The following is a 24,609-nucleotide window of genomic DNA, read 5'->3' as shown; positions in this document are numbered from 1 at the left end:
CGTTTCTTTGATTAAAAATATAGCAGTTTTCCATTATTGGTTCATGATTATTTTATAACATGAACATTGAACAAATATATATATATATATATATATATATATATATATATATATTAATTACATAGCTTTTGATAATTTAATACGTAAATTCATTTTTTAAACAATCTAAAATAATTGTCTAAAAACCACATTAACATACCTAGGCAAATAATTTTTAATATTTTTCCTAAACCAATTTTACACCATCAATTTTAGTTATCATTTCATTTTCACAAATCCAATCAAAAAATTCTTGCACGAAATTATTTCCAGACATGAGAAGAGCAAGAATAGCAAATGTTAATCTTCACAGAACTTACGTCCAGTTTTCCCTTTAAATTTAAGTCTTTTACTTTTCTCTGGGGTGGTGTAATAAGATCTTATCGCTGCTCATTATCATAGTTCCGCATATTGTCAATTGCCATGATGCGGGGAAAATTCTGAGAAACAAGTTTTGTACAAGACCCTAATAACATTTTTGCTGCCGACTATGGTTCTTGTTTATATCCTAAACTATCTTTCATTGCTGAATCGCCCTTGTTTTCTCCATAACTATCCTCTTCTACTTTCTACCCGTCCCTTAGCTAACAAACTGGACTCTTCTATTCGGTATTGTTCTTCTCAGCTATAACCCATCTGTTATCCCATCAGCAAATGCTTATGGAAATAGAAAACATGAGCATTCCGAGAACCACAAGCAAGATTGTAACATATTGCAGCAGGTAGTAGAGGAATAGTTGCGGCAAATGAATCACGATTAAACTCATTCAGCCCGCAACGCAAAAACTCTGTTTGAACCCCATAACACCCTCATGACACCTAACTTTGATTCAGCCTCTGCAAATGTGGTGCCAGTGGCTTCTGATGGATAGGGTAGCCGCATACCTTTATCAGCTTTGAGCTCATTAATATCCACAACGCAGGTAGATAATTCCTCCAAGCTCTTCCCATGCCACTTACCATGCACCTGAAACACTTTTCCTCTTCCAATTTCGTCTCCTCGTACACCAACAAGGACAACATATTGACCTGCATTGCAATGACCAAATTCTGGAGAACCAATATCAACAAATCGAGCCAGAGAAGGCTCAGGTTTATTATCATTCCTTGCATGTGATACATCACCTGGACTGTCAGGTGAGTCATAGGACCCAGGTACTGGCCCTCTTTGCTTGTCTGGGACAGGATTGTCAGCATCACCTGCTGCTGCTCGAACATCCCTAGCCGTGCGAGCTAGCCTAGCTTTTCGATTATTCAACCTAATATGACAAACATGAAATTCCATTACAAATCAAACCAGATAAAAATAAATTGGCCCGACTATGATGTATACAGCCAATTGCTTAATATATTTGAAGCTTTACAACCAAGTAATGTATCAATAACAGTGAATTGCACAATAATATTTAAGAGACCAATAAATTCAATGCTCTGATCTCTGCCCCACCACCCACAACCCCAACTCTTATTTCATGACACTAAACTTTGTTAAATAAAATTACAAGATACACTAGAAATAAGATATAATAGCATTACATTAGCTGTGGATAAGATAATAAACAAGATTCAATATAATTCCGGTATAGAAAACCTTGATATATGACTTCAAACTAGATGTTCGACTATATCATCTGATATGGACAAGTAGGTCATGGTATAGATCCTAAATTCCTACAAAGGAGTATGTATAACAAAAGAACAAAGTAATAACATAACAAACAATATGTTAAGTTACATATAGAGGCGTACCAATTTTTAAGCTGTGAAGATGTAACCTCAGAACCCTGAAAAACATAATGCAGGAAAGTATCAAGAAAATATGCCAACGAAATATTAGTCAAATAGTTGAGTTGCATTTAACATACATGCAAACTTAATTTATCAGCCCATGATTGAAGTGAAGCTGCATTTCGCTGCATATCAGGCTCATCCTTGAGTGCCCTCTCAATTAGCATCACCTGTTTATCATTCATTATTGTTCTCTTTCGTTTTCTCCTTTGTGAAAGTTCTATCTTTTCATCCTCTGGATTTTCCTCAATTGCAGTTCTTTTAAGACGCTCATTTGATTTTGAAAGCTCGCCATTATCCATGTGATCAACAACATTCTTTCCTTTTGCAGAACTACTATCTGAACCACTTGTTTCAACATTCTGAGCATCCTTTTCCATATCTCTTGCTCCTCCAGGTGCAGTTTTACCATGTAAGCCTTTATCATCTACCTGATTTTGCCTATTTAGGCCCTTGCTCTGATTTGTGTCTTCAGCTCTGGTATTATGTTGGTCTATGTCAGGAAATGCAGAATTCTCAGACATACCTTCCTTGAAATTACCACCTTTCTTATTAAGATCTGCAGGTTCTTTTCCAGTTAAAGATGATAGACACCCCCCTGCACTCTGTGCCTCCTACAGGAGATCAAACATTTCTTCTCAAGTTACTATGTTGAGGACAAGCTATGTGGTAACCAAATAATCCAATTTGAGAATTGTTTTATTTTGCTATTTAACAGTTAAAAGCATTTTCTAGTTCTAAAGTACGTATAATTTAATTACTTTGTGAACAAAATGTAACAATACAATGTATTGAACGTGTTGGTCAAAAAATGTTTTGCAAATACCTGATATTGTTCATTGATGTTGAATTTAGAAAACTTATCCCAAGATAATGACTCCTCAAATTTGCTATCCTGAGTTTTGCCAGAAGAATGATATGGGAACATTTATACACAAAATATGAAAGTATATGAGTAAAGGAGAAAAAGAAATATAGATCAGGAAAATAAAATAATTAATAGTTCAAACTAAAGGATAAAGATTTACTTGGACTTGATTTTCTCCAAATCCAGTAGAAGCAAATAGTGTTTGTAATTCGCCAAAAAACACTCTGCAAGAAATTAATAGAAGTTGTTTATTTAAACATTGATATAGTATTATGCTGGAGCTTAGGTGCTAAAAGATTAACAGAAAAATAAATGCTTCATATGCTTAACCAGGGAGTTGAAGTGAGGCAGAGGCAGGGGAGGGGAGAAAAAGAAGATGAGACAGCAAATTCAACAAAAAGAGACATTATTCTGAAAGAAAGTTATCATCAGCATGGTACTTATTCTATATTGTTTCTTCTTTATTTTTTCTCTAAATAAATAAATTGAGCAGATGGGAATGTAATTATTAAAATTTTAAGATTTTTTTTATTATGTAAATCTAAAATTGGTAGATTGACGTGTCCTAACTAGATTCAAGCTAATAATAAATAATACGTATAAAAATGGTACAAGCACAACAATCAGAAGAGAATGCCTGTTAATTTCATCTTGAGTAGATGACAAGCACTCCTATTTGTGAAAGAACAAAAAACAAACACTTCATTTCAACATAATATTTGAAAATATTTCATTAAAATGAAACTGAGGAAGCAACTTTTCCTCAATAATTAGCTTTACAATTTTTTTTCCAGTTTTAATCAAGTGGCATAAAGAGCTGTCATTAATGTCAAAATTTATGCATCATACACACACACAGAGATAGATAGATATATGCCCAATGCACGAGTAATCCATTGAAACAGCAGTTTAAAATCCTTTGCACTAAACTAAAAGTGTGGAGTGCTACAACAAAATTTTGAGGAGGGTAATATAACCTTAAAAGTTGCACATCCTCCACATTTAAGAAGTTTGGAATCAAAGATTCTGCATGACTTAACAATGAACCTACACAAGAAGTTACTTGTAAGAAAGTAACCATATATTGCTCATAATTCCACAACAAAGATTATTTGAGAATTATTATTACGGAGATTCTTGCTAGCAATAGCAGCTTTAGGAGTGTCAGAAGCAAAAGAAAATCCAGGCAGCAAGTTAGATAGATCCATTTGCAAACACTCCAGGACCTTGAGAACAAAAAGGTTCCTCTCCTGCTCTGGGGATTATTATTACACAAAAAAAAAAAAGGATAAGTCAAATGTGAAAATACATATATACCTGTAAAACAAACAAATTTGGCCTTATTTGGGAATATTATTGCAAAGAACCAACCTTCGCATATGTTGGGAACAAAACAATGAAGATTTGCAAAGAACTTGACAAATAATGATGTCCTATGATGTGCATAAGAAGCCTTAGGCATGCTGTTAGGTATGAGGTTGAATTCCAAATTTGTAGCATTTCTTACATCCGGTGAAGTATTATCCAAAATCCATCCAACTGCAGAAAATATATCATATTCAAGACTTGCATCCTCCTCTGTCTCTGGGAGATTTGATGAACACCAACACGATAAAAAATCTCCATGGGAGAGTGAAATTATTGCTGTCAGAACTTTAGTCTGGAATCACATACAAAGGAAACAGTCAAATTCCCAATTGATGAATGTACATCTAACATATCAAGGAAAATGCATGTAAAGCATTGGTTACAACTTACAAATGAAAGATAAAACAAGAGGTGCATAATATCTTAGCATTTGGCTTGAATTAAATCTAGAGTAACTTTACAAACAAACAGAATGATGATTATACCACCTAACACTACTTTTATGGCACATTGGATGTTAGGAGACAAAGAAAGCCTAGAAAATAGGAATAAGTTAATTATCGTTTTATTTATCCTTAATTAGATTCTAGAAAATATAAACAAGTTAGCTATCTTTTTTATATCTTTGTCTATAGGAATAACCGAATAAGTTAGTTATCCTTCTTATCTTTATATATGATTATCGTTTTTTATTATTTATCCCTTATCTTTAGGAGGAAAGTGAGGAGGGGAACAACTGTGCATATGGGGACTGGCAAAACTGAGTAATCAGTTTGGGTATTCTAGTTTTTCCAAGAATAATCGGGAAGGGGAATCTTGATCTTTTACACAGGAACTCCATCGGAAGTATGTTCTTTGTACTTTTTATCCATTTATTTCACAAAATAAATAAAGATTCCATATCTTATCCAGTATCAATTGATAGACATTGAATCTCTATCGTTGGATTTGTAGTCAACAATACTAAAGCAAGATAACTCCATAATATAAAAAGGATAGACTTACAAAACAAAGTATCATGTAAGATCGGAAGTTTGAATCATCGGAGAAGATGTCAGCTAGACGCATTGCATTGAGCTGTACAAACCCCATTGGGTGACGTCTGTCAGCAGCGAGATGCTCAGGATCTCTTCCAAAAGCTTTCTTCAACAAGTCAAAAACCTACATCATTGATAGCATGTAAGTAAAGAAAGTAATAAACACGTTGACATGTTTAATGGCACTGATGCATACTGCCAGCCACCACGGAACACTGTCAATTTAAAGATTTCCAGAAGAACCTGTACTTTACTCAATAATCCATGCATATGTTTAGTACTCGGAAATCTAAACGCAGTTTAGGGTTTAGGGTCTTCAACAGTTAGCATTACAAACCAACAGCAGAAAACTAACCTCCAAGGCAACAGATTTAGCCAAATCTAAACTTCGTGCTGAGCTGGCTACTTCATCAAGATAAGAAATGCTTTCTGCTTCACACAAACTCAGCAGCTGACAAAAGAAAGTAGCAATAGTAATATTAATAATATGCATAAATAATAAAGTAGATTAAAAAAAAAAAATTCCATCCTCCAAAGTTAAATGCATCACCAAGTTAGTCCTTCAAACTTCTTTTCTCACCAAATTAATTTCTCAAAGATTTAAATCACCATATTAGTCCTCCAAATGTCGACACCCTATTAATCCCTCAAAGATGTAACCTATTACTAATTCAGTCTCTCAAAAATCTACAACGTCACAGAATTCATCCTTCTTAAGGGCTAAAGTGATGACAAAAAGAACTTGAGGGACTAACTTGGTGATAAATTAAATCTTTTAGAAGTTAACTTGGCATCAAAATCCTGAAAGGACTAAAAGGGAAACAAAAGGAATCTCTGATACATTAATTTGGTGACAAAACTTTGGAGGATTAATGTGATGACACTCAACTTCAAAGAATCAAATTGAGGTTTTTTTCAACATTAAAGTTAAATGCAGGGATTTATAGCAAATTTTGTCATTGGACTTACAATAGATAGTATTTTAGCCTTTAGCCTAGAAATAGCCGCCATGACCCTTGATGAAAAAGATGGCTGAATGTGTAACTTCAAAATGGATTGAGCGAGAAAAAGTATGCTTCCCTTTCCGCATAATTCCTGTAAGTAAATGAAAAACACATAAGCTCATGCAATTGTGTGTATAGAGAACAACATCCTATCAATCAAACAAACAATGCAATAACATTAAGCATCTTCGCTAGTGACTGTGTTGAAAGTATCCAGTTTATCAAGTGGAATTCCCAACACCTAAAACCCTGACTTCCTCTAACAATATCTACATTTAATGGTGCAACACATTAACTTGGAGCTGGTAGATTAGCTGACTTTAAAACAGAATAATTTAAAACAAATCATGGAAGAGTTTGGAACACAAAACTCAAAGAATTTTATGAAAGAGTTCACAAACTTAAAAATATTAAGGTTGTAAGGAGGCCATTTTTTAGTATACTTTTGACAATATGGACATGAAAAAAGGGCTGTTGATCAATCTTACATATGGACCTTTCTAAGAAAGCTTCTTGTCTAATGAAGAAAGGGCTGTTGATCAATCTTACATGTGTCACAGTGTGATGTTTGACAAAAGATATGAATATTATAAAGAATTTAGTCACAAATAAGCCCATAAAGAAAGCACATATAGATGTAGGTCACTTCCATTTTAGAAAGCTATATAATATTATCAACTGAGATGTCAAAGGGGTACACCATCAAAATATATGGTTGAGCACTTATATCCACTTCAAAAATAATTTAGTAGTGATACTAGAGAAAGGTAAACCTGCTCAGACAGTAGAGAAGATCCAACAATATTTTTTTGGTGAAATAATGCACAAAATAAAATTAAAAAAAAGGATAAGGAATCCTCCTCAAAAAAATTAATAGGACAAACCAACAACCAACTCAATAAACAAAACAATGTGTCAAGCACCATGTAAATCTAACATAGAGAATCCTCAATAAGTGCCAAGCACCAAAACGAATCAAAATGTCCAAAATTGAGATGCATCTCGATCTTTGGATGTTTCAAACTTAAGCGAAAAGAAAAATGGTGGTTTTGAAGAAGAGTAAAAAGATGTAAACATGTGGTGTAGTTTTCCATTTTTGAAACAATACCGCATGAATCACATTCATGGATAAAATAAAAGAATGAGCAATACTCAAGAAACATGTGACTCCCTTCAAGGCTTCCCTAAAAAGACAGCAAATGTCTAAGTCTGAAAAATCTGAGCACAAATTTTCTTAAGAATACTTTTAATTAAAGGCCGCCAACCAATCTCAACCATTTTTTATCCCTAGTGTTTCAACTTGTATCTCTCAAATTGCTAATGGTTAAAGTCCATGGATAATTGATTCAAGTCCCACTGATCATACTTTTGGAACATGATGCACTGGCCCCACATTTGTCCCAGATGTGCTGGCCCCATTTTCTCCCCAATTGCACTGGCCTTATCTCTGTCACTGAAGTAGTTGTAGTCCCTAGGGTTTGACCTGGTCAAGAACCATCTTTCTCAGCAACCACTTTTTGATCCCAACAATTTTTTTCATGAATCAGTTTTTATTTATTCATTTTACTTGGAGAACAATGTATTGATTCTGTGTAACAAGCTGAAAGTTTATTAAGATTTAGCTTTAGGGTGAGTGTTGGAAACTGCTAATATTACTACGGTTTCTAGGGAATTAAAGACTGGGAAAGTTGAATAGTTTTAGTGGATTATCATTATCCTAGCAGGGAGTAACATTTTCTATTTCCTGCTATTAAATGTACTTCAAACTAAATTATTATAATTAAGAGATGTTGCTGAGTGCATACAACTCATGCAATTTCATCAAATATTCTAATATTCAACTGCTTCAAATTTATGAAGATAGTTTGGAAACCTTATTCTTAAGCAGGCGCTCCTTAAACAATTTTTGTTGGCATAATGACTGAAGAAACTGCAGAGAAGCTTCACACTGCTGACAGAGATAATAAACTATTTGTTCTGGGGTAAGATTTGATTCCACAGAAATGTCTTTATGAAATGCCACAAGCGTATTCTCTAAAAAACTAACAGCCATACGAACTGATCCAAAAGCAGCATCAATAAATATGTCAACCTGTCATATAATTCATGATTAGCCATAGCACAAAAATGTATTATCAGAAAATAAGTAAAATAACATTGTTAAGAAATGTATTTGTAAGATGTAATAAAACCATTCTTATGCTTTCACCCAACAGCTTAAGCTTTTGGAGAGAGTTGGTTCAAAACAGTTTATATGTAAAAAGAATTTAACTGACTGGAAAGAAATTCTAAATGCATGCAACAATCGGATTGAAAGAAATGCTACCTAAATTTGTATCATGTCCTTTTTGTAGTAAAAAACAATTTTTGACACCAAAAACTCACTTTTTTAATTGTTTATAAAAAAAATTATAAATTTCAGATAGACAAGTGAAATTTAAGAAAAACGGATTTAAAATAGTTGACATTGTAAAAAAAACATGATTTTATCAAATTCAACAAATGAACACTAACAGAATACTGTTTCTGAATCATGCATCTAAAACATTGGGTGGAGATGAAGTTGTACCTTGGGGTGCGCAAGCAAGACATGAACAATATCTTGCCATTGTGTTGATAAAAACCCTGTTAATAGATGTAAATTGCATGCTACAAGAGTTGAATGCATAAGGTGCATGTAACTAAAAGCATGGTATTCCTGCAACATGAGTGCAAATCTCAATATAGATACACAACACAGAAGATCAAACTGTAAAGAACTGAACTATGAAAAACCTGTCTGTAACCACTGAGAACAATTAGCATGTAGAAAACCAAGTCAATCAGCTGTTCCTCCATTTTCACATCATCTAGAAAAATCTGTAATCATATTCCAATTCAAAATCAGAATCATAGTATCACTATAATTTTCAAAAACAGCAACATATATATACAAATGACACCACAACAGGTTATTTTTCTGTGAACAAAATGCATGGGTTGTGAATACAACTTCCACAAAACTACTACAATGCTTATATTTCTTTGCCAAAGTATGTCTACATATTGCCATGAACTATAAAGAAATTCATGGAATAAATAATAAAAATACTTCATCCAAGAAAAAAATTGCTACCTCCCTCACCCCTTAATTTTTAGAATTCAAAATATAGATAGTATACCTCCAAAGTTCCGCAGAGTCATTTGCTGGAAAGCAAAACATTATTTAGTATAGAATGAATGTTGTTCAAACTTTGGAGGTTAATAAATATCAGTCTTCAACATTTTGATTATGTGTCTTTGCCACACAAGGAAAACACATAAAGCCAAATGAGAATCAGAATATGATAAATGTTAATGGGGATTATTAATATTAACCTGCTCAAATTTAGAATTTCGGGAGGCTAAATCACACAAGGAATGCAAGAGTCGAATGCCACATAACAAGTATCTGAACATGGCTTCATCTCTAACAGGTGACATCAGCTGTGAAGTAAGGTGCAACGGAAGAGATACTGCAAGCTTTTCCATATCAACCTGTACACATTATGAATAAGTTATAACAAAATGATATAATAAGATATCAAACCGCATTATGATGCCGATTATGAGAACCTTCAGCAATGATCCTTTTTCAGTGAGGTAGTGAATGGTGAAATTTTCAGAGTCTCTCAATAATTTATTGAGATCCAGAGCGGTAACCCCTTGCAACTCCTTCACTGCTGATTTTAAGCTTATTTCCTGTTCAGGTAAATTAAAAAACATCCATACACCAGTCATTGAAAAGGATAATTAGAGGGGGGTAGTAGGAGAGTCTCATGAATCCAAGTCATATTTAAGTGGTAAATACTTGCCTGTGCAGCACTGCTTGATGGTTCTTCCTTAGTAATCCTCATTCTTGAGAATCTGAAAGAATACTGAAGAAATAAACATTATGTCATTATCCAGGTGCAATATAATGTCGGACAAACACATAGCTCAAGTAATTAGTATGCATGTGCATGACTTGTAACCCTAAGATAATTGCTAATTTTACACTTTGGAATAGAAGTAGTCAGTTCATGTCAACACTATGAAGAGACATAGGATGATGGCAGACATTTCTTGAACCTAGAAGAAGCTAGTATTTCAAAAGAAAAAATGTATTGATAAAGCACGGGCATTTTAACTATTTTTTATTGTTGTATCTTGAATAGTCATCAAAGCAGATTTAGCTTCCTTTCCAGAAGGCTACACGTGCACTACTTGTAGTTATGAAATTGAGATTGACCTTCAGTGTGCAAAGTTACAAAGCTTCAATCATTGTTCTCCAAACACCAAGTTTAGCATCACAAATTCACCTACAGGGTTTTAACTGCTTCTATATAATATTTCATATTTTTACAAGTAAGCATTCAAGGCAAGGAGCATCTAAAATGTTGATCCAAATAACTCAAGAAGTCTTATTCTATTATCATCATTTAGTGCCATGGATGCATATCTTTAATGCCAGAATGCAGTTTTCAGTTCATGATCCCAGTAAAAAGGATGAGGGGAAGGGGGGGTTCCATATCCCAGGTCTGACATCTATAACTGCAACCACAGACACCCAAAATCATTAAAACATCACACGTTATAGCTTTGAAAAAAAATAAACTCCATTCCCTTAAAAGATTTCATATAAATGAAAAATACATGTAGTAAAGAGATTTTTAAACTAACAATATAAAGCTATATGTGGACACATTTATATCACACAATTACAACAATACCTAGGAAAAATAAGCAATCATATATTCTGTTCTCGAGATATTAGCATTTATTCAATAAACATTTTACCTGTCTAAATTTAAGCAATTTTATTACAAATTTCAGCAAATCACTAAAGAGATAATATTTACTACACAGCAATTGGACTTTTCAGATACTAGACAAAAGTTGTAATTTGTCATCAATAAGATTCAGCTAGGTCATCCAACAATCTCCCCGTTATGGGATATATTAGTTAAATATGATCTTATAAACAGAATCAATAAGAAATACAGCGCCGAACATTTAACCTCTTAACCAATCGGTAAAAGACATTGATGCCGCCTCAAGAGTTTCCTAACCAAGCAGATTATGCAAAATCTTCTTTCTCTTTCAATAAAAGATCTCACAGAAAAAGAAAAAAAATTAGATTCATAATTCTTACCAGTGTTTCTGAATCCGACATCCTCATAAAACCACAATCTAGGTTACAAAATTCCAATCATGGAGGTTTGACAAATTGGATTGTGAAAAATAGTGACCAGAGCAAATCAATAAACAGCAAAGGTTGGATATTGACCTGGATGTCAAATATAGTTTATTTGCAGTATCTGCCAGTGTTGTTTGGCAGCAAGAGAAAAAGGGTGGCGGCGGGTGAGGAGGAGAGAGGGTTAGTCCATTAGGGTTTATTTGATGGGTAAGTCTTAGCGAGTCTTCCAAAATATATATATATATATATATATATATATATATAAGCAATGTTTAAATCCCACATGGCAGTGTATAGCTGCCAGCCCCAAAAACTTTACGGTGAGATAGCCGCTATTTTGGATTTATTTATATAATTTATATAATATATAATATATACATACAAATTCTCAAAAATAATAAAAACTACTAAAAAATTGACATTCAAAATTAACAATAAAAAATGTCAGCTGTTGAACAAAACATACAAGTAAATACCAACAAAAGTCAAATACAATTTTTCTAGATAGTAATCTTCAATCATCATCATCTTCTAAATCCAAATTGCCTTCTTTATCATTTTCACTATTTTTTTTTTAGTAACTATGATATTGATACGAAGTATACACAGTCAAAAACAATGACTAATCTCCGTCAAGGACCGTGAACACAGACAAGGTTAGTATTTTCTTTCCAACATAGTCTATTCCATACCTAAGGTCAGGATTTGAACTCTCAACATGTTGGTTAGAGACACGAGTCGCTACTACTTGTGTCAACCAATGTTGGTATCATTTTCACTATTATTACATCTATAGATTTCATTTTTGAAAATTAAATTCCCAAAAAAAGCCCTCCAAAAAAGCCCTCATGTCTTCATTCAAAGGGATTTTTTTGGGATCAACACAGCGCCATTATATACTAACGCCCGCCCACTATTCAGACAGTTATTTGGTCTGCTAGGGCTGCTAAATTAAACTGCCCCACTATAACATCGCCTGAAGCATGCAGGAGCCACTTCGTACTGCTACACCGCTAGTGTGCTATTTAAAACCCTGATAAAAAGTACCCAATTCCTTTCATATTCCCCCTGCTAATATATACTTCATTAGCCGAACATTCTTGTAGTTTAGAATGTTGTGGTGCACATGAAATAAATATATATCTATATTTAAGAACAACATTGGTAACTTTAGTGTCTCCAATGCACAAACATGTCATTAGTGGCTGGTTTTTCTTTGTTTTTAAACAATTCTATTTCTTGCTCATTTTAATATATATATATATATATATATATATATATATATATATATATATATATTGACATGATCCTATGAACATGAAGTGACATGACTAACACCTATGAAGACTACTTGTGTATATCTCTTCTAGCTTATAAAAACTATAGAATGTTAGCTCTTTAATTAACGGCGTGTATTCATGGCATATAATTTTCTCTAATTTTTTTTTACAGATGAATAAATTTATTAGGAAAAAGAAAAAAAAACAAAGAAATGGGGACACAGTATACTCCTTGACAAAACAAATAAGCCTGAAAAAAAAATAGAAAATAATTTAAATAAAAGAATACCAAGACCAATACTCCTCCATAACTACCAAAAAGAGGATATCAAAAAATATAATTGATCATCGCAAGTCAAAGGAACTATAACTTCTCATATATTCATGCACAATTGTCTCTAAAAGCACATCAAAGTTATTGAACATTGAGCCAATGCCTTAATGCACGCTTTTAGAGTATGGTTATGATCATAGTTAATGAATCAAGAAAAGAAATACATTTTAAACTTGAGTTATGGAGAGGCTTGGGGATAAAGGGTTTTCCATTAAATGTAAGACAAAGTAGATGAGGTGCAAGTTCAACATGACTTTGATTAGTAACATTTTTAGGTTAAAAATTAGTGATCAGACCATGCAATAAGCTATTTTTAGAAATCTTGGATCCACCTTATAAAGTGATTGAGTGATTGATAGAAATATTGCATATAAAGTCCAAGCTAGGTAAATAATATAGAGAAATGCTTCTAGCATGATCTATGATTGGAAAATGCCCATTAAATTCAACTCAAAAGAAAACTATCTCAATCTTTTAAAAATCAAACCGGTCATTGAATCAATAAAATAACTAGTTCATGATCCATTGGTCCAACTACGACTGAAACAGTGATAATCAAATATATATTTTTTAATATTATGTAATATATTAGGTAAACTAACAAGATCGTAAGAAATTAAATTAGATAAAAGAATTGTGTTATATGCTTTCCAAGAAGTAAATAATAAAAGGTTACACAATAGCAATCAATGAATAGACCATATATGTGTATTTTCATTTGTCAAAATATTTTTGAATAAATTAAAAATTATAAAAACCAATTCAAGTTGGTTTCGTCGTCAATTTCAATAGGAATTTATATCCCCTCTAACTAGGTGAAGAGAGATCTTTTGACTTCTTTTCTAATTTTTATCCTTCGAAAAGCTACATCTTTTCCATTCTATTTCATTTTTACTTTTCTGTGTTTACTTCCCTCTTATTTTTTCCTCTCTATTTCACTTCTAAACCAAACAGACCATAACCAGAATTCAACTATCAAATATTGTTCTAACTAAGAGCCTTTTTGGATAAACTTCCCCATATGCAATTATAAAAAAAGAAAATAAGAAGGAAAGATGAAATAAGTTCCTCCAAAAGATAAAACTAGTTTATACATAAGCTAATTTTATAGTTATCTCATATTATCTTCTTCAAATTTTGTTTTTAAACTTATGTATAAGCTAATTTTAACTAAAGAAACTTTTTCTAATTTTTTCTTCTTAAAAGTGTTCATGGAAAAGCTTATTCAAATAGACTCTAAGCATAACGTTACCATGTTATGTACCATACAAAAAGGGAAAATTGTACCAATACCTATGACATGCATTCATACAAACCTGAAAATAAAATACAATAATAGAATAACTATATTAAATGGCAGCAAAGAAAAGGAGAGAACTCTCCTCCAAGGGCTTCCCCCTTTCTACAACTGAACCACTGCTGAATCCACAAAGTCTAACAAATATGAATGAATCCCCTTCCTTCAAACTCTCCAATTTATTTATGTAGCCTCTCTAACTAACTCCTAATAGTTGAGAAACTCTAGTAACCCCCCTCCCCTCCAGATTCTCCTTAAATCCCCAAGTTGAAGGACTAGTTGGGTAGCTAAAATTTGGAGCTCTATTTTGGGAGCATAAAACAGGGAATGTGGGATGATAGCCTTATGAACATGCTACCTACCATGACACAAGACTGTAGCTTGTCAGATTGTTGGGCTTGAAAGCCAGCAGCATAGACATGGGGCTACGACCAAAAGTATGACAAAGTGAGCCAGCATCAGGAATTGGAATTACAGCAATTGAGCTTAATTTTTGTGTACCAAGTAATTTACTTGAACAATAAATTTAAAAAAATATTTTTCACAAATAACTATTTTATATAAGAAAATAAAACACAAACAATTTTGCCTGCAGACCAACTTGTAGAATGGACCTTTCATTACCCATGAAAACAAATGAGTATTTCGAAGAAGAAAAAAATAGGATTGATAGTTATGTGGCCTGCTCCATGGAATGACCCATTTAACTGCAGGCTTGGTTGATCCACACATAACCTCCTTTGCTCATGACATCCTCCCATTCTAAAGTAAACTAGGCTTGGGAAATTAAACCTAAAACATGTTCTGCTTTTACAAAATCTCATCACTTCTCTCTAATGGTCTGGGCTTGGTCCATTAAGTCAATAATTGAACTCGATTGCTGTAACTCCAATTTTGTCACTCTTCTCTTCTCATTGTTCATGCATGGTCACAGTAGCCATCATTACCCCCTTCATTTGCAATCACTCCATCAACTATTTTACACAGACTTGAGTCTAGTGGCTCTGGCTGAGGTAGATTGGATAGCATAGCAAGACCAAGAGGTCACTCATTGTTGATGACCCATTAGCTTCCATGGGTTAATCCAAGTTTTGTGGTTCTAGTGGTGTTGGATCAAATGGGTTGTTAGAAACTCACTGCTTTATTGTTGCCTGCACTTTCCTCTTCAAAATCACCATGGCACTATCCACAAGGACATCCACCATTACCCTATCCATAGGGAGGCCCTCAAGATCTTCACCTCTACCTTGTTACCCTGAAAATGGTCTTCACAACCCAAAATTTCCACTCTGTTTTCCAAGTATTTTTCCCTTTCCACTGGTGAATCAACTTCCTCCACTATAACTGTTTCGGTATTTGCTTCTTACATTGATTGTGCTTCAACACTTTTGTTTCTTCTCCACCACAATAAGTCTGGTTCTTGATCATTGAACCTTTTTTACTTCTTTCAGGATCTAATATTACAATGGTTCACTGCCACACTCGCTATTCTAGTTCTCCTCCAACAGTCTGTCTTAGCTGTACACTGCATTGCGTTCTTTTGTTCAGTCAATCTTCATCCTCAACATCGAATCCTTGCTCCTTCAGTAGCTTACACAGCATCTGCTCAAGTTCTTGAATTCCATCTACCATCTTCTAGATCTTAGAAATACTAAAATCCTATGAAAGAGGCTACAGTCTCTGCTCGCTAGTCCCCTTCCTTCAAGATCTTAAATACAGAAGATGAGAATAGAAAGACTATGATATTGGACATTGAATCACAACAAAGAAAAGAGGAAACTTTCCTCAAAGGCTTTGCCCTTTACAAATAGTTTCCTGTTTCTATTTTCTACAAATGAGACACTACTCAGTCCCCAAATGCTAAGTTGCTAACCAAATTGAACGAAGCCCCTTCCCTTGAACCCTCCTATTTATGTATCTAAGTAACCCAATCTATCTAACTAACTGCTAGAGCTACCCGTAACTAAAACTCCCTCTAAATAATTAAAAAGTAAGAAACCTCTAACATGAACATTAATGTACCATGAACTTATTAACAATACTTACTTTTTTCCCTAACAAAAATAAGCTATAAACAGGTCATTTCAACTCTTTACATTCAAATCTTCAATACGTAAAAATAGAAAATAATTTATAACCCTATACAGTAAATAAGATAATTTCCTTATTGTAGTGCCACATGTCAGAACAAAACAATAGATTATTTTTAATTTCCTTTGAGAATGAGTATTAATCCATTAATAAATTCCTGAAATCTTTCATGTATGGATTAATCTCCATTATCCATAATTTAAACTTTAAGTCATTCATTTTAAGATTGCAGTTTAAGGGAACCAGTACCTCAATTTTCAATGAGCATAATATTGATGATCATATGAAACTTTTGATGAATATGATTGACATATAAACCAGATTGAGTTAAACATTGCTTTGATAATTATTGGAATTTGAAAAATAATGACTTAAAGAGACATACAATTACCTCCTCATCTCAAGGAATAGAAAGAATGAAAATGGTACTAATATTTATTTCCTCAAGTTGGATGCTTCACCCTAGGAGGAAGAACAACTAACATATCTATTATGTATGTTTGGGAACATGATAAGAATGGAAAGGATATGAAATATTTTTTGTCACGACACGAGGTATTAAATACTTCATTATGTCATGTTCCATGCCTTAACTTCCATTGATTCATTCCATCCAGCCGAATAAGTGTTCAAGTTCACAAGTATTGATCATTCAACATAAACCATTATTCTTGCTTCCCTGTCCTTATCAAATGCTATCATGATACTGACCACTTATATGACCATCTTTGGAAGCAATTTCATAAGGAAATTGATTCAATTCTCTTAAACTCAATTAATTACATTATTTATTTAATAAACTCTTTTGAGTTTCCCCAATGGATGATCACCTTACCAACCATCCATCCATCCATGACAACTGCATAACTCGAGTTCAAATCAAGTGATTCACAACAGCAGGGGATTTGGACTCGAATTATATATCTTAGCTGAAATTTGTATTTGTCTAGCCTTGAAATGGACTCTCCTGATCCAAAACTTTCTATTTTAATGCCAAAAAAGCTCTCGTTCAGAACAAATCTCAAAATTCACAGAATTTAAATGAATTCTAGGGTTTTGGTAATGCAATTTAAATCAATGAAATCAAATTCAATTTCTAGGTTTACAACAATATCCCAAAACAACCAATAACAACAGCTTCTTGCTAAGTTCACAAATTCCATCCTAAAAAAGTCCTTTCCGATAACACTGCCATGCAGTAAACAAAAACAGAAAAAAGGAAATATTATTGCTAGATTCTAAATTCTAAACTAGCAAATTATAAGAATGGTCGGTGCATGCCTTAGAATATATTGACAGGTGCGAAAAGCCTCAGGTTGGCAGCAGTGGGAACAACATGTCCATATGCTAATAAAACAGGTAGTATTGTTAGGATTGAAGTTTGTTGCTCAATCTGCAGCTGCACTAAGAAACAAGAAGCAAGGTTCCTAATCCCAAAGCAAAAACAAAACGACGAACAAAGAAAAAGGACAACACTACAGATCAGAGTAAAGCAAAGCAAATAACCTCAATGCAAATGCATTTACTCGAAGGAAAATGCATGAGAAGCATTTTAAGAACGAACCTGGAAGTAGCAACTAAACGAAGATTGAGCACGCGGATGCGAGTGGAGGAGGAAACTCCGCGAGCCTTGTAACGCAAGCACGAGAAGAAACCGAAAATTGATTTAGCAAATTACGAAGTAATAAATCAAACAAAGCTAAAATTGAAAAAGAGATTGCTAAAATTGGCACGCGGTAGGAGTAAAATTGGTTGAGCATTATACGAAGTGAGTGAAGAGGAAAAGCGCGGAGAAGAGAGAGAGAGAGAGAGAGAGAGAGAGAGAACCTGGAAGTAGAAGAGCGGCGAAGGATGGTGGTGGCGACGGAGGTCGGAGGGGTGAATAATGGAATTTGGAATTAATTATTAATTATTTATTATTGAAAAAGAAAAGCGAAGAGAGAGAGAGAGAGAGAGAGGGTAGAAGAAGAGCGGTTGACTAAGTAAGTGTGAATGGGAGGGTGTAGAAAGCAAAGGCGTGCCGGCGAATGGCGATTGCGTGCATTGTGAGGAGAAAAGGCGAGTGAGTCTAACTCCAAGTCGTAACTGCCTTTGTTCGATTTCTGTCTTGTGCTTGCAACTTGCAATTTCATTACTGTGAGTGTGAGCCCGCACAAGCCACAAGGCACAACCAGCCCAGTTAAGGGCCCCAATATGGCAATTTGCATTGCGTTGACACCGCTGGATAAGATTCATCTATGCGTTTCCCAAAATAATTAAACATTTTAATTATATATATATATATATATTAAAACTGTGTGAAATAAACACTTCTGATTGAATATTAAATTTAATTCTTTACAATATATTATTTTTGTGTCGTAATGATGGTTAAAATAATCTTAAAAAACCTCTTATTAAATAAAAATTTTAGTAATACTTTTGGTTAAAAAATTATTTATAAAAAAATTCACAAAAATAATTATTCTTATTTATATCTATAACTATAACAATAAATAAAGGGATACTAATCATTTTGATATTCACATTTACTTTCTTATTTTACCTTTATAACATGTTATTAATTTTCATGTTCTCATGGTATTTATCTTTTTATCTTTCAACTTATCTAAATTAACTATTCACTCTAATTAATAATTACTCACTCGTCTAAAATAATATAATTTTTCATATTTTTTTTCACTCTACCAACTACTATAAATAAATTTCTTTCAAAGTACTATACCACAACAATACGTAAATGATATATATTTTTTTATATATACAGAGTTAATAGAAATATTACATAAATCTTAGAGTAATTTATATTTATAATTATTTTAAAATTAATTTCTCTTTTATTTTTTTATTTTTTTATTCTTTCAAAATATATATTCATACTTTAAATAACTACTATTTTTTTTAACAGGGAGGCATTTTTTCTTTAGTATATATAAATTTTACAACTTGCAATAATTTTAAATTGATATTTAGATTTGTGCAATACGAATACTTTATTTTATATAACCAAAATTTATAAAATATATATAGAGAGAGAGAGATAAATATTATATTTAAATATATAAATTATAGTATATCTGAAATTTATGTTAAATAAATATTTTAAACATATAATTATATTTTAGATTTATAATAAAATAATTTTATAAAGGTTATTTTAGTCATTAACAATTTATTTTCAAAATTAAAATTTAATTTAGAAATAAATATGAAAAGAATAAATTAAAAAGTTGAGCAAAATAAAAATATTTTCGTTAAAGAAAATTTTCTAAATATACTTTCTTAAAAAAAATTAAAATGTTTTAAATAATTATTCATATAAATGTGTGTAAAACGGTTCAAGTTTTGATGATTTGACTCCTTTGGAAACAGCCTTTAAGTTCAGTTTATTATTTGAGGGAACAAACTAAAAATAATAGGAAAACCCACTCTAGTATTTCAATACTCGTACTTGTGTTATTTGATTAGGATTTTAATTAATTTTTAAAAAAAAAAATATTATAAAAATATCTTGTATTATTTAATTAAAAATAATAATATAAAAAAGTCATATAATATTTAATTAAGATAATTAGGGAAGTTCTTATTGGTAATGAACATGTGTATAACATGAAGGAATATAGTTTGTGGGAAACTACTTGTGATGTGTGTGATTTGGTCGGGGCGATGCAGGTTGTGTATGCGAGGGATGAAGATACCAAACCATGCAACCTGGGTTACCTGTGCTTTAGCTAATAGGAATCAAGTTAGCCTGCATGTTGATGGAAGTTCGCAAGGACAATCAAGACTAGTTGGGGGAATAGTGATGGGTCATATCATAGATATGCGACGATCATTCACCACATAAAGGAGTTTCTTGTTAAGCCTTGAAATTTTAGACTTTTCATTCGTTGCAAGAAAGCAATAAGTATACTGATTTTCTTGCTAAATTGGACCCAAGCTTTGGTGTTGATTTGGTAAGGTTAGAAGATCCTCTGAGTTAGAGTTTCAACTCTGAACTGACGCAAGTAACATTTTGCTTTTACAGGTGTAATTTATTTTGTTGTTTGTCTCTCTTTGTCTTCAATACATTACCCAGAAAACATAAGATAATTAGAATTTTTTTTCTAAAGTATGTCCATCATAGTTTTAAAAATCGGAACGGTTATCAAACTGGTTAGAATACTGAGTCAGCGGGTTAACAGTTGAATTGGTGGGTTACTAATTGAACTGCATGACCCGATTTTTATTAATTTTTTAAAAATATATATTTATGTTAAATATATTTTATACTTATAAAATTTTAATAAATTCATGTCCTATTTTAAATTTTAATTTACATCTTATTTAAAATTATCTTTATTTTTATTTTATATAAAGAAATACATTAAAAAAAATTGCATGTTAAATTGTATATTAATATAAATTAAAAATATAAATAATATGTACATTTATAATATGCTTGCAATTAATATCACAAAATAATATATGTAATATCTACATATATATTATATTATTAAATATATAATTTAAAATTAATAATATACTATAAAGTTATCTAAGTTGCATATATTACAAACAAATACATTAGAACAAGTACTTATTCTTATGTTTAATAAGATTCTTTACTCTTTCATTAACAAATTCAATTCTTATTGTCATTTTTGTGGTTTGTGGTCCCTTAAAAAAAAATTTAAAAAAATGTGTGGTTGAACTGGTTTGACCCACCGATTCACTGGTCGAACCGAAAAATTGACCAATTCAATCCCGTTTGAAACGAGTCGAATGCATAACCGATTCAACTTAAGATTCGGACCAGCTGAACCACCAGTTCCCGATTCAACCAGTCCGACCGATCAGTCCGCTCCTGTTTATAAAACATTGCGTGAGATTCAATTAAGATAATTACGATTTTTTTAGGAATATGTCAAAATCAAGTGTTATTTAATTTAAAAAATATTTATAAAAAGTGTATCAATATTCAAAAAACATGAGAATTTTAATAGATTATTTTGAATAATGAATTTTGTATGACTTTTTTGCTCTTTTATTTCTGTTAGAATAGTGGATTAAGCCTAACTCAACCCTACAAAACCGGCTTGTAAGGTGAGGGTTGCTTTCCACTTATATACTATTCAATTGCCTAATCTCTAGTCGATGTGGGACTTGGGTTTTTTCCAATACACCCCCTCACGTCCAACACTATTGGGTTTGGTACGTGAATAAATGGTGGGTGACCCTTTTTAATGATTTAGGATAGGCGGGACTTGGGTTTTTCCCAATACACCCCCTCATCAATGGTGGGTGGCCCATTTTTAAAGTGGATCTAAATGGCTCTGATACCATGTTAGAATAGTGGATTAAAGCCTAACTCAACCCTACAAAATCGGCTTGTAAGGTGAGAGTTTCTTTCCACTTATATACTATTCAATTGCCTAATCTCTAGTTGGTGGGTGACCCACTATTCTAACATGGTATCAGAGCCATTTAGATCCACTTTAAATGGGCCACCCACTATTGATGCATGTGCCATAGGCATGAGGGGGTGTATTGGGAAAAAACCCAAGTCCCGCCTATCCTAGATCATTAAAAAGGGTCACCCACCATTTATTCACGTACCAAGCCCAATAGTGCTGGACGTGAGGGGGTGTATTGAGAAAAACCCAAGTCCCACATCGACTAGAGATTAGGCAATTGAATAGTATATAAGTGGAAAGCAACCCTCACCTTACAAGCCGGTTTTGTAAGGTTGAGTTAGGCTTTAATCCACTATTCTAACATGGTATCAGAGCCATTTAGATCCACTTTAAAAATGGGTCACCCACCATTGATGAGGGGGTGTATTGGGAAAAACCCAAGTCCCACATCGACTAGAGATTAGGCAATTGAATAGTATATAAGTGGAATGCAACCCTCACCTTACAAGCCGGATTTATAGGGTTGAGTTAGGCTTAATTCACTATTCTAAGACTCTCTCCTAAATCTTCTTACTCGTCTTTCTTGCTTTTCTTTATTTCATTTTATATTTCTCTTCTTATTATCTTTTTTTTTTAATCTCATATTTTCTTTTCTTTCTCGCTTTTTTTCTCTCTCTCTTTTCTTTTATTCTTGATCTCTTTTTCCTTTTCTCTTTTTATTTATCTATCTCATTTATCTCTTCTTCTTCTTCTCTTTATTTTTTCTCATAACTTTTTTAACATAAATAATGATTAAAGGATAAAATTGGTAAATTATGATTAATTTAATCAAACCAAATAATATAACTATTTATATTAGTCCGCATGATTTCGTTAAAAGTATCTCATAATAAAGATTAGAGGAAATAATTAATATTTTTTAAATTATGCTGCAAAAAATTTATTTATTTATTTGTAATAATGTGATAATAAATTTTGAATCTAAGACTTAATATATATTATTAAACCTCTCAATTCAACTTATATTAGTATATTTGATTATAAATTACATTAAAAAGGTAAAAATATTAATTAAAGACTAAGTTAATACGTCATGCTTTTAAAAAGATTAGATCAAATTTATAAATAAAAAATTATGATAAATAATAGATCAAAATTAAACTTTAATTTAATAGAAAACCTATAAAAAAGATTATAATAAATAATAAATCTAAATTATTTTTTAATTTTATAGAATATGTTGGACCTATATATCTAAACTTTGTCTTAAATTATTTATTTCCATACTTATGATAAGGGAGGGAACTGTTGTGGTGGTTTAATTAACATGATGGATTTTTATTTTTTTTGTTGATGTGTATTATAACTCATTAATGAATATTTCACATATTAGAATATTTTCTAAAACATTAATATAAAATTATAATTTATTAAAACATTTAAATTTAATTCTAATTTATGGACTAAACTAGTGGAAGTTATGATGAGATAATTTCGAAAAGGCTGACTTATACTTTTTAATTGCGGCTTAATTTGATAAGGAAGAGATTCTTGTCAATCTTTTTACAACAAACTTCACACTATATATTGGGAGCAGAAGTGGAAGTCAACGAAAATCTCTTTCAAGTTTCAACTCCAAAAGTGAAATAGAAAGAAAAAAAAATGGATCGACTTGTTCAAAAAGAGAAGGATAATTCAGCTGCGGTGAATATAGTTGAGAAAAAGAAACATGACCGCTGGACAAGAGAAGAACACTGGTATGTGTGTGAAAGAACTACATTTTGCATTTCTTTCTCTCTTAACAACGATTTTTCTTGGATTTTTACTCCATGTGTTACTTCTTTCTTGTTTTTCCAAATATATGATCACATTTCTTGAATGTTAAAAAGAAAAAGATTCTTGTTTTCAATTGTTAGGAATAAAGATTTTGAAATATATATTCATTATTTTTTAATGACAGGTTATTTCTGAAAGGCGTACAGAAATATGGTAGAGGAAATTGGAAAAACATTGCCCGGCATGTTGTGAAGACAAGATCTTCCAGCCAAGTTGCTAGCCATGCCCAAAAGCATTATCAACGTCAAGAAATTGTCAAACAGAACAAGAGGAAAAGATCAAGCATCCATGACATAACATTACACTCTCACTTGCTCTCTTTGGAGCAATTTCCCAATCCAATCCCTCAAATAAAAAAAATGCTACACTCACCAAGCCATCACAACTCCACAGATCAACCCAACCCAATCCAACAATTACCATGTCACTACCAACTTCCCCTTTTCATTGACCAGCATTATACCAGGGTTCAACACCACCTTGACCAACACATGTTACAAGAACTAGAACAAGAGTTGAATCCACCACATAATATTTCAGCATATGAAATGAGGGGCTTTAAGAATTGCGATTTCATGTAAGAAGAGTTAGATACTGTGTGATGGTCACTTGTTATGCCTTGTACTCTCTTAAGAATAAGTCAATAACACACATTGTTCTTGCCCATTTTATTGAATCAATGCAATTCTGAAAGATTGATTGTATCATTTTTTTTCTTGAATAACACATTCGTGAGCGTATCTTTTTTTTTTTTTTTCATTTCACGGATTGGATTGGAAAATTGTTCCAAAAAGACCAAGTGAGAGTCTAATGTTATGTCATGGATGGTTGATCTTTTTCTCTTATTGTCCCCTACTTGACTCTTTCTTGGTGGAGATAATGCTTTTGTGCATAGCTAGCAGTTTTGCTGGATTCGCTAGAAGATTGTTAGAGAAAATATTGGAAAGGAGACTTCAAAATTTGAGAAGATTGTATTACTCTTGACACACATCAGATACATGAATTGAATTGGTAGTTTCTTTATCTAATTATAGTAGTGTAACTCTTAACTATTAATTACATCACTTCTTATTA

General features: G+C 32.3%; 1 protein-coding gene and 2 long non-coding RNA genes across 9 annotated transcripts; 2 read left to right on the top strand and 1 right to left on the bottom strand.

Annotated features, from left to right (window-relative positions):
- Window positions 1-404: 404 nt before the first annotated feature.
- LOC109805449 (sequence-specific DNA binding transcription factor ATNDX) lies at window positions 405-18,466 on the bottom strand. 7 transcript variants are annotated; one of them, XM_083065986.1, is made up of 21 exons: window positions 18,131-18,466; window positions 17,868-17,932; window positions 17,585-17,702; window positions 9,946-10,000; window positions 9,699-9,832; window positions 9,462-9,620; window positions 8,880-8,963; window positions 8,674-8,802; window positions 7,978-8,196; window positions 6,070-6,195; window positions 5,456-5,551; window positions 5,069-5,224; window positions 4,067-4,355; window positions 3,825-3,950; window positions 3,673-3,742; window positions 2,856-2,919; window positions 2,654-2,722; window positions 1,905-2,441; window positions 1,789-1,823; window positions 1,165-1,298; window positions 405-1,089 (listed from the first exon to the last, which is right to left on the bottom strand). In XM_083065986.1, the coding sequence occupies exons 4-21, from the start codon at window positions 9,977-9,979 to the stop codon at window positions 803-805; spliced, it is 2,748 nt and encodes a 915-aa protein (XP_082922112.1). In that variant the 5' UTR covers window positions 9,980-10,000; window positions 17,585-17,702; window positions 17,868-17,932; window positions 18,131-18,466; the 3' UTR covers window positions 405-802. The 7 variants fall into 7 exon arrangements, with proteins under 7 accessions (XP_082922112.1, XP_082922113.1, XP_082922109.1 ...); XM_083065987.1 differs by having other exon boundaries at window positions 405-1,068; window positions 18,131-18,465; XM_083065983.1 differs by having other exon boundaries at window positions 405-1,298; window positions 17,585-17,730; window positions 18,131-18,465.
- On the top strand, window positions 2,390-20,966 carry LOC145952885 (uncharacterized). The gene is made up of 3 exons (XR_014430386.1): window positions 2,390-2,496; window positions 3,029-3,131; window positions 19,976-20,966. It is a non-coding gene; the product is annotated as an uncharacterized LOC145952885 (long non-coding RNA).
- Window positions 20,967-23,144: 2,178 nt separating this feature from the next.
- LOC145952652 (uncharacterized) lies at window positions 23,145-24,242 on the top strand. The gene is made up of 2 exons (XR_014430162.1): window positions 23,145-23,456; window positions 23,660-24,242. It is a non-coding gene; the product is annotated as an uncharacterized LOC145952652 (long non-coding RNA).
- Window positions 24,243-24,609: the final 367 nt, after the last annotated feature.

Source organism: Cajanus cajan, chromosome 10 (genome assembly GCF_000230855.2).
Source record: "Cajanus cajan strain Asha chromosome 10, NIPB_CcT2T_4, whole genome shotgun sequence".
NCBI classification, from domain to species: Eukaryota; Viridiplantae; Streptophyta; class Magnoliopsida; order Fabales; family Fabaceae; genus Cajanus; species Cajanus cajan.
The sequence above is the reverse complement of the archived record's forward strand: the minus strand, read 5'-3'. Positions and strand labels throughout refer to the sequence as shown.